The sequence below is a fragment of the Podarcis liolepis genome (genome assembly GCF_965112155.1).
Source record: "Podarcis liolepis genome assembly, chromosome: 2".
Lineage (NCBI taxonomy): Eukaryota > Metazoa > Chordata > Lepidosauria > Squamata > Lacertidae > Podarcis > Podarcis liolepis.
Window position 1 is genome coordinate 123,875,689 of NC_139555.1, and position 17,564 is coordinate 123,893,252.

Consider the following 17,564-nt stretch of genomic DNA (forward strand, 5'->3'; position numbering starts at 1 on the left):
AGCTTCCATGCAAAAGCAACGTTTTATCCAAAGGTTGCATTCCACCAAGCCATAAAAATTGCATTTTAGATTGCTGAAAGGTGCAAATTTTAATCATTTTGCAGGAGCTGAAGAGAAACAAGGTCACCCAACAATGTTAAAAGAATGTTGTTTCACTATTTACAACTGTAAAGAAAGAGATATAAGTTTAAAGTTAGAGCTATAGGGAGCAATTCTCCCACATGCACCAGTGTCAATAACATAAAAACAAAGCCAGACACAAGATCTACCCACCCTGGAAGAATGGCAGATGAAGGTGATTGACTACATGGAATTAGCAGAAATGACTGGCAGAATTCGAGATCAGGGAGAAGAGTCGGTGAAAGAAGACTGGAAGAAATTCAAAGACTACTTACAGAAACATTGTAAAATTAGTGAATGTTAGAAGGATGTTGGATAGAAACTAAGCGGTTTCCAGCTGTAATGCTTTAAGAGATATGAAAAAAAAAAGGTTTCACAAATGGGTAAAAGTTTAATGGTAAGGATTTGCTGAACTAACAAATCGAACTGGAATACAAAGAAGGGAGGTATGAGGAGGTCCGAGGAAATAAGTGTTATGTTATTGAAAATTAATGTGTGTTTTTAACTGTTTTTTATTTTGTATGTTTATTTTTCTTTTTTTTTTGTTATATCTTAAAAACTTTCAATAAATATATATATTTTTTTAAAAAAATAACATAAAAACAAAGCCAAGTCACTAATGGTGTTCACAGCACTTATTTACATGTCTGAATATTTAAATATCAACTTATGAACAAATGCACCACAAGATCACGTAATCAGCTAATATGTGGCAGCCTGAAATATTCAGGGGCTTAGGAGGTAACCCATTTTGATTCACTTTTCTGAGTCTTTCCTGCTCCATCTCGGTATTCCTCCCACCTCTACTTTCAGACGACAGAAGAGAGATAATATCACACCCCTCCCCAACTCAAGCAAGAAGGAACCACGAAGGACAACTGCCAGTAGCACTGGCTGTTTCTTCACGAAAGACAGCTGTTCTCTTTCTCCTTCCTGATTTAGAACTAATGCTTTAAGTCTGGGATTCCTCTCCCTGTAAGTTGGGCAGTGGGGAGAATTTTAAATAATTTCTGCGAGGAGATATAAAATCAAGTCAGAGGGGTTCTGGCCAGGGGACCTTGTCATTATCATTAAAAATCTTTCTCTTGCTTTGTTATATAAGGGGCAGCGCAAGATATAACGTATAAGGTCCTCTACCTTCAGGACATCCCCTAATGCAAACATGTTCATTTATTGGTATGCCTCTGTGTCTCCCATCTCTATAAGCAGGGTTTATTGTATTTAATCGTAAAAGCTTTCCGAAGTTGTGCAAAAGTCAATTCATTAAAATAAGGTGTATGTTCATAGGCCTCTCTAAGCTTAAAATATAATGGGGCGCATGTAGATGTGTACATAGAGATTAGGCCGTTTTTGGTTGCCACTGCCCTTATGGTTCGTTTACATATATTTTTCTGGGAATATAAGGGACAAGCTCTAATGTTCATCTTTCACCTAATGAAATAAGCATCATGTGGTAGCAAGTTGTGGGGTGGGACAGTTTCTTTGGTTTGCAAAGTGCCTATGAATTCAAGAGTGGTGGTGACACCTATCCAAAAAGAATAGCTTGATCCCAGCTCATCCGATGGCTGTTCTCAAATAAAGGGCCACTCTCCAGGGTCAATTTCCCCCTCCCTGAACTTTCTCAGAAGATGCAGTGACATCAGTGAGATCCTTCAAACATGTTTTCCTTCTGCACCTGTTCCTCCAGCCCCACCAAGAGAGTCCTTGACAGGGCAGAGGCGATGCTTCCCCTCGCAATTATCAGAATCACAGTGATTTATTCCTCTTTCCCCTGCAAATACCCAAAGGATCAGCCAGCCAAACATCACCTTTGAGACCAATAACAGACATCTCAGAGTGGAGAGCAGCATGAGGCAACTTCAAGCAACAAGTTTGTATTTAAGTCTCTCGTGTGTCACTGGGGGCTTTTGTGGCAGGCAGGGACTCTGCCAATGTGGAGGTCCCATATCGTCCCTCTGTTTTCAAATGCCACTGGAGTCTTGCTGGAGACTTTGGGCTTCTTCTCATTAGCTGCTTATGAAGTTAAGAGCAGTGACAATAGCGGCCACGACAGCTGTGAGACCCAGAGTGATGCTCTTTCTGCTGTTGCTGTTCCTTCAGCTGCTACCCAGTGCTGCCTCTGGGATGCTGAAGGCAAAATGCTCGTTGAACCTGAGGAGGGACTATCCAGATGCGCTAAACTATTACAAGCCAGGAGACCACATCATAAGTGGGCTCATATCTACAGTGCAATCTATGCTGTCAACGTACAATTTTAGCATGCCCCCACAAAATGTGGTTATACGGTAAGCACTTGAAAAGCAGTCAGAATAAGGCTGTTAAACTCAGCTATGATTTTGTCCAATGCCACATCATTCCACAAACATTTCCTTAACATGTTTGAATATTGCGTACTCCCTCTTTACAGTGCTCAAGTGCCCAAATGTATTGGCCATCTGTCATGGATGCTTTAGTTCAGATTTCTGCACTTTAGGGGGATGGAGTCCTTTCCATCTCTACAATTTGATGATTTTTGTCTGTCTCTGCTTCGGTGGCAAGCAGCTGTTTGCCTTGTATCAAGCACACTTATGGCAGATTACGTGATGGCGATTTGCTTCATGCTTAGATCTGTGCGAAAGCTGTGGTGTCATTCTTTGAGTAAAATCCAGAGGCTGAAGATTAAGAAAGCAGGGATTCGATATGATTTCAGCGAATGGAGAATGACATGAGAATAATACATTGTTTTATGGTAGGACTGATGTCTCCTACTGGTATCTCCTGTCCTTGCAGATTGCTATTCATGAGATAAATCAGGATCCTGGGATCTTGCCCAATGTCACCCTGGGCTACGACCTCTATGAGAACTATTTCAATTCAAGAATGACTTACGACGCGATGATAGATCTGCTCTCTCCTGGCAGGGCAAATGTTCCAAACTACAATTGCGGAAGACAGAGCAAGCCCCTGGTTTTCATTGAAGGGCTTGATTCGGACACCTCTGCCCAAATTTCAAGTTCGCTGGGAATTTACAAAATCCCCCAGGTATGAAAACAAAAGCATAGGCAGCCTGCAGGAAACCACTGCTTTGTTGCAGAAAATGCCAGGAATTGTTCAGAGAAGTAAGGGCTGCCCTTTCCACCAGAGGAATCACACAGCCCCTTGTTCCAGTTAATAGTAGGCATGTGGTTAGGGAAGCGCTCCCACCCTTAGTGAAGGGTTTGTCCAGCTGTGAGAAGAAAAGTCCCACAAAGAGAGTTCACCAGAGCACCCTTGTAAGAAGGGAAACAATCCTAGCGGTGCAGCAGCAACATTGCTAGCACATTTACAAAGCTAAGCAGGGCCCAGTATGGTTTCAAATTGGATGGGAGACCGTGCGTTGAGATTTCTGCATTGCATGAGGGTTGGACTAGATGACCCTTGGAGTCCCTTACAATTCTATGTTTCTATAAACAGAACACTCATGAGAACTACACTGCTTAGTGGGGAAGTACAAGGGGAAATGGGGCATGATAAAAAGACACTTTTTAGGGGTCTGCCTGGCACCAATAATTTTGGAGTAGATCTTCTGCGAAGAGTTCTTCAGATCCATTAAGGTTATATCTTTACTGCCTTCTTCCAGCTGCATCTATTCCTTTCCTTTTTCCTTTTTCCTTTTTCCTTTTTCCTTTTTCCTTTTTCCTTTTTCCTTTTCCCTTTTTCCTTTTTCCTTTTCCCTCTCCTCTCCTCTCCTCTCCTCTCCTCTCCTCTCCTCTCCTCTCCTCTCCTCTCCTCTCCTCTCTTCCTTCCTTCCTTCCTTCCATCCTTCCTTTTTGATTTGGCAGAAGTAGAGGGATGGCACATTTACACTTTCCCCTTTCAAAATCACCTATCAGTGTTGCGATCCCTGCTTCAGAGCTGCTCCAAATACCCAGAAAAGTGTGGTGCTTTTTCACATTGCCAGTGGAGCCCTTTTCCATTGAGAGCACCAACTGCTCTGTGAGATATCATCACAGTTCAAAATGGCATATATAAATGTAATGCACCAGGTAGCTTCTCCGCAGTGCTCAGGTGAGAAGCAGAAAGTGAAATGAGTTCAGGCGGTAGGACCTTATGCTGAAGGCTGATAAATATAGGGCAGGAAAAGAAATCTATAGAACTGACCTCACACGGAAAATGTGAAATATCTATTAAACAGCTGCTTAGGAGCACCACACAGAGAAATGCACAGGACATGACCCTTCCTGAGCAGAATTCCAAGTTAATTGATAATATCAGCGCTTACCCTGAAAGCAAAAGAAACTCTTCAATCTTTCCTTTCCTTACTAGGTAAGTTACATTTCCGTTAATCATGCTCTTGGCAAAGCACAGTTCCCTTTCATCTACCGGGTGATCCCAAATGAAGAACCCCCAAGCCAAGGGATTGTTCGTCTACTTCTGCATTTCAGGTGGACGTGGATTGGGCTCATTGCTCCTGACACGGACAATGGAGAAAGGTTTCTGAGCACATTGACCCCTGTTCTCATTAGGAGCAGTGTCTGTGTTGCCTTCTCACAAAAAATCTCACGAGAGGATTTCGTTGTGCCCGATTTGCTTGACAAGATCCTGCACAAGATTTTGTTTTCCATGGACAGGAGAATCAATGTATTTCTGTACTATGGGGAGTCTCTGTCTTTGGTAGACGTATTAACGACAGTTGACGTGGTGGGTGCAACCCTGACTCCAATTACAGGGAAAATTTGGATCACAATAGCTTTGTCATACTTCAACTCCAACCTATCTCCCACAATGCTTATGAACAAGCACATCTATGGTTATTTATCATTATTTATCCAGACCCAAAAAAAATCGAAGCATAACCTGCCAGTTATATATCATGGTAATATTGATATGAATACGATATGGGAAAATGGATATCATTGTTTATACTCAAAGCATGTGTTATCTGTGAAAGGCCAGAACCGATGCATTGCGAAGGAAAACCTGAAGAGCTACCCTCAAGATGTCCTGGAAAGAAGCCTTTTTCAAGACACTTACAGCATTTACAACACTGTCCGATCTTTGGCACGTGCCTTAAATGCTGCAGACTCATGCAGAGCAAAGTGGATGGTGATGGTGGGCAGAAAGAGATCGGAAGGTGAAAGAATCCAGTCATCACAGGTATTCCTTTTTATTCTAGTGACATGGCTTTATATGGTTCCACTTGAACTGACAATCAGTTCCACTCTGCAACTGTTATTTTACTTATATAACAGGTCCAATACTTGGGGTCTCCAAAAACAACGTTGTTGTTCAGCATCTTTATAATAAATAATAAATAATAAATTCTTATTTATACCAGTTCAGAAAACCGGGCTCAGGGCGGTTAACAACAAATTTAAAACACTTAATTGATGCAACAAAAATCAGCTTAAAATACAGTATAAAACATGAATAACAATAAATTCAGAATTCAAAAATCTATTTAGGGGGAAATCCATCCAATAATCATTAGATGATCACCAGGGCTAGCTGGCTAAATTAGTCCTATTTGGGCCAGCGGAGGGACCAGGGGAGAATTAGCAGTGGGATCCCAGAGCGGGTAATCTTCATAAAAAGGGGAGGGGGAGGGAAGGAAGGAAGGGGAATAAAAGATCAGGCTAAGTTCAAATTGAACTTTAGAAAAGACTTGCATGAAGGAATTGAGGGGGTGCTCATCCAATTTGCTGATGATACCAAACTGCGAGGGGTAGCTAATGCCACAGATGTCAGAATCAGAAATCAAAATGCCCTTAAGAGATTGGAGAACTGGGCCCAAGCTAACAAAATGAATTTCTATACTGACAAATGTAAGGTTCTGCACTTAGGCAGGAAGAACCAGATGAACAAATATAAGATTGGGGACATGGGGCTTATTAGCAGTAGAGGAATTCTTGAAGAAACTGGGTATGTTTAGCCTGGAAAAGAGGAGACTGAGAGGAGATATGAGAGTCATCTTCAAATATCTCAAGGGCTGTCACATGGAAGAAGGAACAAGCTCGTTTTCTCCTGTTCTGGAGGGTAGGACTCAAACCAATGTCTACAAGTTTTTAAAAAAGAGATTCCTTATGTATAAGGCAACTTACTACCTTGGAGACAGTCTCTGAGGTGCTTTCAGAATTAGAGGAGAACTGAGGCAACATTTTACCTATTCTGAGGTCACATTGACTCCTCCGACTCCTCCTCGGCTGCAACATGTGAGCTTCTACTGGTGCCTATTTATCATAGAAACATAGAATTGTAGTGCTAGAAGGGACCCCTGGGAGTCATCTTCCTACATTCACCTGTAATGCGGGAATCTCAACTAAAGCAACTATGACAGATGACTATCCAACCTCTGTTTATAAACATCCAAGGAAGGAGCATCCACCACCTTCCAAAGGAGTCCGTTCCACTAGGCTCCACTGCTGGAAAGAGGGCCCCATTTCACAAGACCTCAAGTAAATTGGGGCCACTTAAATATATATATATATATATATATATATATATATATATGCAGGTTTTGGTGTCTTCGGGTGTCTTCCCGTGTAAGAGTTGGGGTGTCTAGGCGACGTTTCGACGACGAGGTCGAAACGTCGCCTAGACACCCCAACTCTTACACGGGAAGACACCCGAAGACACCAAAACCTGCATTCCTGTACCCGTGAAAATCTACGAAAGCATATATATATATATATATATATGCAGGTTTTGGTGTCTTCGGGTGTCTTCCCGTGTAAGAGTTGGGGTGTCTAGGCGACGTTTCGACGAGGTCTCACTCGTCATCTTCAGGCTGGTGCTTTCGGCTTCTTGTTACTGGAACAGAGCAGGATCTCAGTGTTTGAGTTCCTATAAATACTGTTGAGGGGGTGTGGTGTATAGCCTCCAACGTTCTGGGCAGAGAGGAAGTTCCCAGGTTAGTGTGCCTTTTCTTCTTTTGTTCCTTAATTACTTGAGGGATATCTTGAGTGATTTCTTGAGTGATATTCTGAGTACCACTTAGGAGGGTCATTAAGTGTGGATTAGTTGCTAAAGCTTTCGTGTCTTGACCTCTTGAGCTTGTGAAGAGTTTTTCTGAGAAGATGGCTGTACTGCACTTAGTTGTGCTCTGGCTTGGCTTCGTGTATAGGGGCGAGCTGTGGTTTTGTGCCCTGTGCCAGCCAGATCTGTGTAGGGATTGCAGGGGGGTGCAGCATCCGGAGGTGCCACTATGGTTTGGCTACTGGATGGTGTCTGTAATTTATCTGTGGAGAGGGTCTGGGTTTGGGTCTGGTGTGGTTGATTGGTGATGGCGTTCTGTGTGCCTCTGGTTCTGGTGTCGGTTTTTGTGGGGAGGGCTAATTTCCAGATGTCTGGCAGGCGGGACGTGTCGTCACGCTTGTTCATGTTGTGAGGGTGTTTCTCTATCTCGATGGCTTCCATGATTATTCTCTTGTGGTGATGTTCCATGTTAAAGAGCAATTTGGAATCTGCAAAATTAATTTCGTGTCCTGTTTCTTTCATGTGTTGGAAAAGAGAGGAAGTTTTTTCTTCTTTTTTGACGGCATTCTTGTGTTCTGCGATACGTGCATTTATTCGTCTGTTTGTTTGTCCAATGTACGTGGCTGGGCAGACTTTGCAGGGTATTTCATAGACCCCTTGGTTTTCCAACTGGATTTTATCTTTGGGGTTTCTGAGGATATTGGCTATTTTTTGGTTGGTGCAAAAGGCTGTTTTGATATTGTGTTTATGGAGGATTTTGCTAATTTTATCTGTAGTGCCCTTGATATAAGGAAGGAGGGCCATGCCATTGTTTTCTTCTGTGTCTTGGTTTTTGGGGGGTGTTTCTTTTTGGATTAGCTTCGTAACCCTGTTTTGCTGGTATCCATTGGCGATTAACACATTTGAGAGATTCTGTAACTCAGTTGTCAAGTGGTCTTTGTCAGCCAGGCGTTTGGTTCTGGAGATGAGAGTCTTGGCTACGGAGTTTATTTGTGCAGGGTGGTGGTGTGATTGTGCATGTAAGTAGCGGTTGGTGTGTGTTTTTTTCCGGTAGATAGTGTGTCTTAGGGAGCCATCAGGTTTTTTGTAGATTAGGACGTCAAGGAAGGGAAGTTGGTTGTTGGCTTCTATTTCCATAGTGAATTGTATTTTGGGGTGTAGGCTGTTGAGATGTGTGAGGAAGCTATCTAGTTTTTCTTTCCCATGTGGCCAAATTACAAAGGTGTCGTCAACATATCTGAGCCAAAGTTTGGGTTTGTGTTCTGACTTGTCTAAAGCATTGGTTTCAAAGTGTTCCATGTACAAATTTGCGATGACCGGTGAGAGGGGTGATCCCATAGGTGCTCCTTCTATCTGTTTGTATCTTTGTCCATTGTGGATGAAGTACGTGTTGGTTAGGCAGTGGTTGGTCAGGTCCAGGATGTATTCGGGGGGATTGTATTTGTTTTGAATGGCTGTCAAGGCTTCATTAATGGGCACTTGTGTGAAGAGAGATACAACATCGAAGCTCACAAGTAGGTCATCGGGATGTAGGTTTTGCTTCTTTATTGTTTCTATGAACTGGAAGGAGTTAGTAACGTGTGAAGCGATGGATTCTGCATAGGGCTGAAGTTGCTTAGCGAGAAATTTAGCGAGATTTTGTAGAGGTGAGCCTATGGAGCTGACTATTGGTCTGAGTGGTGTTCCTTCTTTGTGTATCTTGGGGAGACCGTAGAGTTTGGGGCATCTGGATGATTTTTCTCTGGGGATGATTCTTAGCTGGATTTCTTCACTGATAGGAGAGGCTTTTATTTTGGATTTGGTGGTTTTTTCCAGATAGGTGGTGGGATCTGTTTTTATAGGTTGGTAGGTAGGGTCTTGGAGTAGATTTGATAGTTTTGCTTGGTAGTCCGATGTGTTCATCACAACAGTGGCATTACCTTTGTCTGCTGGGAGAATGATTATGTTGTTGTCTTTCCTCAGGTTGGTGAGTGCTTTCTGTTCTTCTTTGTGTAAATTGCTTCTGGGTGGTTTGCTGGAGCAGAGGATGTTGGTGACTTCAAGTCTGATTTTATTGGCTTCATCTGGGTTGATTTTGGTTAGGCTAGCTTCAACTCCGCATATGATGTTTTCCGTGGGGATGCGTCTCGGGGCGACTGCAAAGTTGAAACCTTTGGAGAGTACTTTGGTTTCAGTTGAGGTGAGGATCCTGTCTGATATGTTATGTACTGTTTGTTTCATGGGTTGTTGTGGAGGGTGGCTGGGCTTCTGGCGTTTCTCTAGTTTGTGGAGTTTGTTCGTGTGTCTGTCTGTCTTATGTGAGGTCTCAGTTTCAGCTCTCCAGACGGCTAGTTGTTTGCATTTGTCCCAGAAACAACCCATGAAACAAACAGTACATAACAAAGTACTCTCCAAAGGTTTCAACTTTGCAGTCGCCCCGGGACGCATCCCCACGGAAAACATCATATGCGGAGTCGAAGCTAGCCTAACCAAAATCAACCCAGATGAAGCCAATAAAATCAGACTTGAAGTCACCAACATCCTCTGCTCCAGCAAACCACCCAGAAGCAATTTACACAAAGAAGAACAGAAAGCACTCACCAACCTGAGGAAAGACAACAACATAATCATTCTCCCAGCAGACAAAGGTAATGCCACTGTTGTGATGAACACATCGGACTACCAAGCAAAACTATCAAATCTACTCCAAGACCCTACCTACCAACCTATAAAAACAGATCCCACCACCTATCTGGAAAAAACCACCAAATCCAAAATAAAAGCCTCTCCTATCAGTGAAGAAATCCAGCTAAGAATCATCCCCAGAGAAAAATCATCCAGATGCCCCAAACTCTACGGTCTCCCCAAGATACACAAAGAAGGAACACCACTCAGACCAATAGTCAGCTCCATAGGCTCACCTCTACAAAATCTCGCTAAATTTCTCGCTAAGCAACTTCAGCCCTATGCAGAATCCATCGCTTCACACGTTACTAACTCCTTCCAGTTCATAGAAACAATAAAGAAGCAAAACCTACATCCCGATGACCTACTTGTGAGCTTCGATGTTGTATCTCTCTTCACACAAGTGCCCATTAATGAAGCCTTGACAGCCATTCAAAACAAATACAATCCCCCCGAATACATCCTGGACCTGACCAACCACTGCCTAACCAACACGTACTTCATCCACAATGGACAAAGATACAAACAGATAGAAGGAGCACCTATGGGATCACCCCTCTCACCGGTCATCGCAAATTTGTACATGGAACACTTTGAAACCAATGCTTTAGACAAGTCAGAACACAAACCCAAACTTTGGCTCAGATATGTTGACGACACCTTTGTAATTTGGCCACATGGGAAAGAAAAACTAGATAGCTTCCTCACACATCTCAACAGCCTACACCCCAAAATACAATTCACTATGGAAATAGAAGCCAACAACCAACTTCCCTTCCTTGACGTCCTAATCTACAAAAAACCTGATGGCTCCCTAAGACACACTATCTACCGGAAAAAAACACACACCAACCGCTACTTACATGCACAATCACACCACCACCCTGCACAAATAAACTCCGTAGCCAAGACTCTCATCTCCAGAACCAAACGCCTGGCTGACAAAGACCACTTGACAACTGAGTTACAGAATCTCTCAAATGTGTTAATCGCCAATGGATACCAGCAAAACAGGGTTACGAAGCTAATCCAAAAAGAAAGACCCCCAAAAAACCAAGACACAGAAGAAAACAATGGCATGGCCCTCCTTCCTTATATCAAGGGCACTACAGATAAAATTAGCAAAATCCTCCATAAACACAATATCAAAACAGCCTTTTGCACCAACCAAAAAATAGCCAATATCCTCAGAAACCCCAAAGATAAAATCCAGTTGGAAAACCAAGGGGTCTATGAAATACCCTGCAAAGTCTGCCCAGCCACGTACATTGGACAAACAAACAGACGAATAAATGCACGCATCGCAGAACACAAGAATGCCGTCAAAAAAGAAGAAAAAACTTCCTCTCTTTTCCAACACATGAAAGAAACAGGACACGAAATTAATTTTGCAGATTCCAAATTGCTCTTTAACATGGAACATCACCACAAGAGAATAATCATGGAAGCCATCGAGATAGAGAAACACCCTCACAACATGAACAAGCGTGACGACACGTCCCGCCTGCCAGACATCTGGAAATTAGCCCTCCCCACAAAAACCGACACCAGAACCAGAGGCACACAGAACGCCATCACCAATCAACCACACCAGACCCAAACCCAGACCCTCTCCACAGATAAATTACAGACACCATCCAGTAGCCAAACCATAGTGGCACCTCCGGATGCTGCACCCCCCTGCAATCCCTACACAGATCTGGCTGGCACAGGGCACAAAACCACAGCTCGCCCCTATACACGAAGCCAAGCCAGAGCACAACTAAGTGCAGTACAGCCATCTTCTCAGAAAAACTCTTCACAAGCTCAAGAGGTCAAGACACGAAAGCTTTAGCAACTAATCCACACTTAATGACCCACCTAAGTGGTACTCAGAATATCACTCAAGAAATCACTCAAGATATCCCTCAAGTAATTAAGGAACAAAAGAAGAAAAGGCACACTAACCTGGGAACTTCCTCTCTGCCCAGAACGTTGGAGGCTATACACCACACCCCCTCAACAGTATTTATAGGAACTCAAACACTGAGATCCTGCTCTGTTCCAGTAACAAGAAGCCGAAAGCACCAGCCTGAAGATGACGAGTGAGACCTCGTCGAAACGTCGCCTAGACACCCCAACTCTTACACGGGAAGACACCCGAAGACACCAAAACCTGCATTCCTGTACCCGTGAAAATCTACGAAAGCAAATATATATATATATATATATATATATATATATATATATATATATATATATATTGTGTTGCCACTATGATGCTGATAACACCAAGGTTGCAGGTTCACACCAAGGTTGCTGATAACACCAAGGTTGCAGTTGGGGGAGTGGTGCAGGAAAAACAATTTACTCCTTACCTTAAAGAAAACAAAAGAGATTATTGTGGACTTTAGGAAATGTAAATTGAATATTCAGCCACTTTTTATTGAGGGGAAGTGCATGGAACAGGTCTCGGTGTTTCGATTTCTGGGAATGGAGTTGAGAGATGACCTAACCTGGGGAGAAAACAGCAAAGACCTGATGAAGAGAGCACAGCAGAGGTTATATTTTCTGAGAATCCTCTGGAAAAACAATCTCTCAAAGGACCTGTTGTACTGTGGAGAGTGTATTAACTTATGGTCTGTGTGTGTGGTTTGGGAACTGGACGGCCAGGGAGAAAACAATGCTGTCCAGGGTTGTAAAGACTGCGGAGAGAATAATTGGGTGCACTCTTCCCACCTTGGATCAAATCTACGCTTCCAGGTGTCATAAGAAAGCTGCAGAGATAGTGCAGGATAGCGCGCACCCCGGAAATGATCTCTTTCAGCTTCTGCCTTCTGGAAGAAGGTACAGGGCTATAAAGACTAGGACTAGCCGCCTGAGAAACAGTTTCAATCCAAATGCGATTTTGGTTTTAAACGCAGTGTAAGGTAGTCTCTGTGGGAGTATATTGTATTCAATTATGGGGTATCAGAGTTTTTAGGGGCTAAGCTGGGATAGTTGGTATAGCAGGCTTGTTGGTTTTTGAATGTTTGATGTAGATTTTTTCAGTTCCATTGTTCTGTATGGGATAATGACAATAAAGATTATCGTGTTGTATCGTATCACTCCCCATAAGGGACAGCTGCATATACCTGTATTTCAGAGGGCTGGTTCAGGGCCCTTCCAGCTCTATGATTCTATGACCCTAAGCCATGTGCAACAGCCATGAGTCTTAGAGCATGAGTCTATTTTAATCCTTTTTCTATCTACCCTACCTCTTTCTCTTTCTTTCTTTTTCTCCCCCCCCCCTCTCCTTTTTGTCTGGATCTGTGTTTTTAGCTGCATTAACATTTTAGTTTGGATCAAGTGATATTTGATAATAATCATTGTATCACTCTTTAAAATTCTAATGAAGTTTATTCAAACAAAAAAGAAAGGAAAGAAAAAGGAAAAAAACCCAACTTTGATAAATGCCAGGATTTTCACTGTCCTTCTAGCTTCACCCTTTCCTTAGAAACGTCAGATTTTATAATGCTTCCGTGGACGGAGTTTATTTGGATGAGAATGGGCAACTCTCAGCTGACTTTGATATTGTGAACTTTGTGATTCTTCCCAATAACTCCCTTCATGAAGGGAAAGTTGGGCGTGTGGAGAAACGGGGATCCCAAGGCGTACAAGTCACCATTGATCAGGATGCCATTCTGTGGCCTCCTTGGTTTAACAAGGTGGGTTGAGCCATTCAATTAATGCTATTCTATTGATCATCTGTTAAGTTCTAACAATACTTCTGGTATTGTTGATTAGACCTCAAAAAAAGAGAGCTATCATTGCTTTGAAAATACTCAGGAAAGGTTCTTCCATATTCACTCATTCTCTAAAAAGCATAGCAATTCCAAATCAGAGCTCCTCTGTTTTGAGCTACATGTTAAATCATGGGCAGGCAACCATTTTTTCTCCCAAGGGTCACATTCCCTCAGAGGGAAATGAAAGACGAATCTCTCAGGGAGCTGCAGGCAGGGCTGAGGGTGGAATTGGTCTTGAAGGTGGGCAGAGCAAAACATGAAAGAATTCTGCATCAACAAATCTGGAATAAAAATTGCCTGACTTCATTTTTTTACCATGGTTACATCAGAGTAGATTTCCCTATGCAGCTCTGTTCAGAAGTAAGCCCACTGGTTTTGATGGCAGCCCCGTACAGTGGTACCTCTGGTTACAAACTTAATTAATTCTGGAGGTCCGTTCTTAACCTGAAACTGTTCTTAACTAGAGGCGTTCTTTCACTAATGAGGCCTCTTGCTGCTGCTGCTGCGCCTCCGGCACCCGATTCTCGTTCTCATCCTGGGGCAAAGTTCTCAACTCGAGGTAACTCTTCCAGGTTGGCAGAGTTTGTAACCTGAAGCGTTTGTAACCTGATGTGGTTGTAAGTAGAGGTTCTACTGTATAGGGAAGTTTTTAATGTTTAATGTTTAGTGTTTTATTATGTTTTTACATATGCTGGAAGCTGCCTAGAGTGGCTGGGGCAACCCAGTTAGATGGGCAAGGTACAAATAATAAATTATTCTTATTATTAAATAAGTATACAATAGACCAATAAAGGTAATGCTCATGAAGGAACCTGATCGTAAGTTCTTTGACAGTTAATCTGCTTCAGTTTAGAACGCAGGCTGGGTTTCTTTCCTGATTACAGGCTGGATTTCATTCCTGGAGAGAAACAGGGTCTTACGGATACCTGGTGTGGTTTCCATATCAGCGACATGGATTTTTCAGTTACAGATAGGTAGCCGTGTTGGTCTGCCATAGTCAAAATAAAAAAGTTCCTTCCAGTAGCACCTTAAAGACCAACTAAGTTAGTTCTTGGTATGAGCTTTCGTGTGCATGCACACTTCTTCAGATACACACTGTGTAGCTGAAGAAGTGTGCATGCACACGAAAGCTCATACCAAGAACTAACTTGGTTGGTCTTTAAGGTGCTACTGAATGGATTTTTCAGATATCTTCTAATACCTTAAGTTTTACTTAAGGTTCCTAACAGACTTGAAGGAAATAACAAATACAGAGATGAGGCAGGGATCAAGTTACATCTGCATTCATAGTGGATCCTTGAGGTCAGCAGATTCAGAATACCATGGAGCAGGTTAGGTTGAGAACAGCAAACTGAATGAACTAGCCTCTTGCAGAGAAGTCATTAAACTGCATTTTTATACATATAATTAGCCAAAATCAAGGTCTAAACTGCTTATGATATCCTGTTGAAAATACCTCCCATAATCCCCTTACTTTCCCTTCCTATTACTTCCTGTGACTTTGCATGATAGAAATAGCCCTCACTATTGATCCTTTGTCTATGAGTAGATGGTGCCTCATTCCAGATGTAGCAAGAACTGTCAGCCTGGGTATGTCAAGGTGATCCGGGAAGGAGAGCAGCTTTGCTGCTATGATTGCGCTCCCTGCAAGGAAGGGACAATCTCTACCCAAGAAGGTAAGTGTCTCCAGAGGAAAGGGCAGCCTTTAAGGAATGGGTAAATTATATTTAGATATTTTTGGATGAATTAGACCTTTGTGGAGTTGAAAGAAATGGCCTTATGTGTAGACTGGTGGGTGTTTAAGGATCCAGAAATCCCAGGCACCATAATGTCATTTCTTTGTATCATCTCCATTACCAATGCCCCAAGTGTTTTACATGTGATTGGTTGCCATTTTGATGTATCCGCTATCCCTTTGCAATTCAATTAACACATTAATCTGCATTACAGTGACTGGAACAGGCTATTAGTCTATTTTTCAAATGTAGTTGGAATGTAAATTTTCACAACAAAACATGTCTTTTGTGGAATGTAACAGAGTAATTGCGCACATATGAATGGTGCTGAAGTCATTGTTCTTCTTTTCAGATGCAAAGCATTGCACCAAATGTCCAGAAGACCAGCATCCAAACAAGAATCAAGATAAATGTGTTCCTAAAATTATCAACTTCCTGGCCTATGAAAAACCCTTGGGAATAATCCTGACTTCCTCTGCCCTATTCTTGTGCTTAACCACAATCTTTGTGTTAGGAGTTTTCATTAAATACAAGGAAACTCCCATAGTCAAAGCCAACAACCGGGACCTCTCCTACATCCTCCTTGTCTCTCTCCTTCTCTCCTATTTAACCTCCTTCCTCTTCATCGGCCGGCCAAGGAAAGAGACCTGCCTCTTTCAACAAATGGCCTTCAGCATCATCTTCTCTGTTGCCATCTCTTCTGTCTTGGCAAAAACCATCACTGTGGTGCTGGCCTTCCTGGCCACTAAGCCAGGGAACAGAGTGAGGAGATGGCTGGGGAAGAGTTTGGCCAACTCTATTGTCATTTCCTGTTCCAGTGTCCAAATTCTCATCAGCACTATCTGGCTGGGGTTTTTTCCCCCATTCCCAGATTCTGACATGAACTCTCAGCCTGGAGAGATCATCTTGCAATGCAATGAAGGGTCTGTTGCCATGTTTTATACTGCCCTTGGCTATATGGGTTTCCTGGCTGCCATCTGCTTCACAGTGGCTTTCCTGGCTAGGAAACTTCCTGGGGCCTTCAATGAGGCCAAGCTGATCACCTTCAGCATGCTGGTCTTCTGCAATGTTTGGGTGTCCTTTGTGCCTACTTACCTGAGCACCAAGGGGAAATACATGGTAGCCGTGCAAGTGTTCTCTATGTTGGCCTCCAGTGCTGGGCTTCTGGGCTGCATCTTCATTCCTAAGTGCTACATTATTATTCTCAGGCCTAACTTGAATATAAAGAATAATCTGACAACAAAACTAAAGATGGCATCTGATTCTTAGTAGATCCCCCCCCCCATCTTACACACCTGTGTTCAGCAAAGAAGTAAAAAAAAAAAGCAAGCTATTTCACTTGTGAGTGATTATTATGTGTTGCTATTTTAAATATTTTCTCTTCCCTTTACTAATGTCCCAAAGGCTATAGGTCATGGCCAATGAAGATGAGGCTATGGTGACCATGGAATGCCCACAGGTTCTATTGATTTAATATTTTGTAGGTATCAAATATGCAAAAAACTGTGTGGTATGTTGCAGATCTCTCGCTTGTCTAAGTAGACATTCATAGTTGGCCTCTGATAAAGAAGTAAAATGTTAACGTAGAAACTATGTCACAAAATGCAATTCTTTCCAGAAATCAGGGCATGATGAAGATTGGTGTAAAGAGGGGTAGCCAACTCCCAAAAGACTGCAATCTACTTACAGAATTAAAAACTGGCAGTGATCTACCCCCGTTTTTGTGGGGTTCAGGTCAAAGTTGTTGACCTTTTTTTAGGGAGGAGGAAAGTCCTGTTTTTAAGGTTTTTTGGGGAGAAAGAGGAACAGCCACTCACCAACAAATCACTGGCAAGACTGAAGGCCTCACTGAGTAAACTCCATATCCCGTTCTGCATATCCGTGGAGGGCAGGACGAGGGGACAGGGAAGGATTCAATTTTAGCAACGCCAAGGAAAGTGACCCAGTGATCGAACGCAATCTACCAAAACCTCCCGGGGATCTACCAGTAGATCGCGATCGACCTGTTGGACATCCCTGGTGTTAAGTAAAGCAGTGTACTGTGTGATACAGGTTCATCACAAAGGAGAAAAAGCACCTCTGCTACATAGCCCCTATTGGGAAACCAATGGTATCTGTAAGAGACACGTTTTATGACTTTGCATGTCAACAGTTGTGGCATTCGTACGGAGCCCCCAGTCTTCTCACAGACCATTGACCCGTACACCACTAATCCGCTGCCACCAACAAGCTTCTCTCCAGTAAATCACTTAGACTCAGTCAGGTTCTTAAGTTAACAAAGAAGAGTGTAGTTTATTGCAAACACAAATATTGGGCCATTATAAAGAGATTTAGTGGTTCTTAGTTG

At 42.7% G+C, this 17,564-nt stretch overlaps 1 protein-coding gene across 3 annotated transcripts; it reads left to right on the forward strand.

Annotated features, from left to right (window-relative positions):
* Positions 1-1,693: 1,693 nt before the first annotated feature.
* LOC310701283 (vomeronasal type-2 receptor 26-like) lies at positions 1,694-17,182 on the forward strand. 3 transcript variants are annotated; one of them, XM_083491943.1, is made up of 6 exons: positions 1,694-2,405; positions 2,890-3,141; positions 5,030-5,235; positions 13,176-13,403; positions 15,031-15,157; positions 15,570-17,182. In XM_083491943.1, exons 3-6 carry the CDS (start codon positions 5,182-5,184, stop codon positions 16,484-16,486), a joined length of 1,326 nt encoding a protein of 441 aa, XP_083348069.1. In that variant the 5' UTR covers positions 1,694-2,405; positions 2,890-3,141; positions 5,030-5,181; the 3' UTR covers positions 16,487-17,182. The 3 variants fall into 3 exon arrangements, with proteins under 3 accessions (XP_083348069.1, XP_083348068.1, XP_083348070.1); XM_083491942.1 differs by lacking the exons at positions 1,694-2,405; positions 2,890-3,141 and adding an exon at positions 3,935-4,404 and having other exon boundaries at positions 4,524-5,235; XM_083491944.1 differs by lacking the exons at positions 1,694-2,405; positions 2,890-3,141 and adding an exon at positions 4,312-4,404.
* The last annotated feature ends 382 nt before the right edge of the window (positions 17,183-17,564 follow it).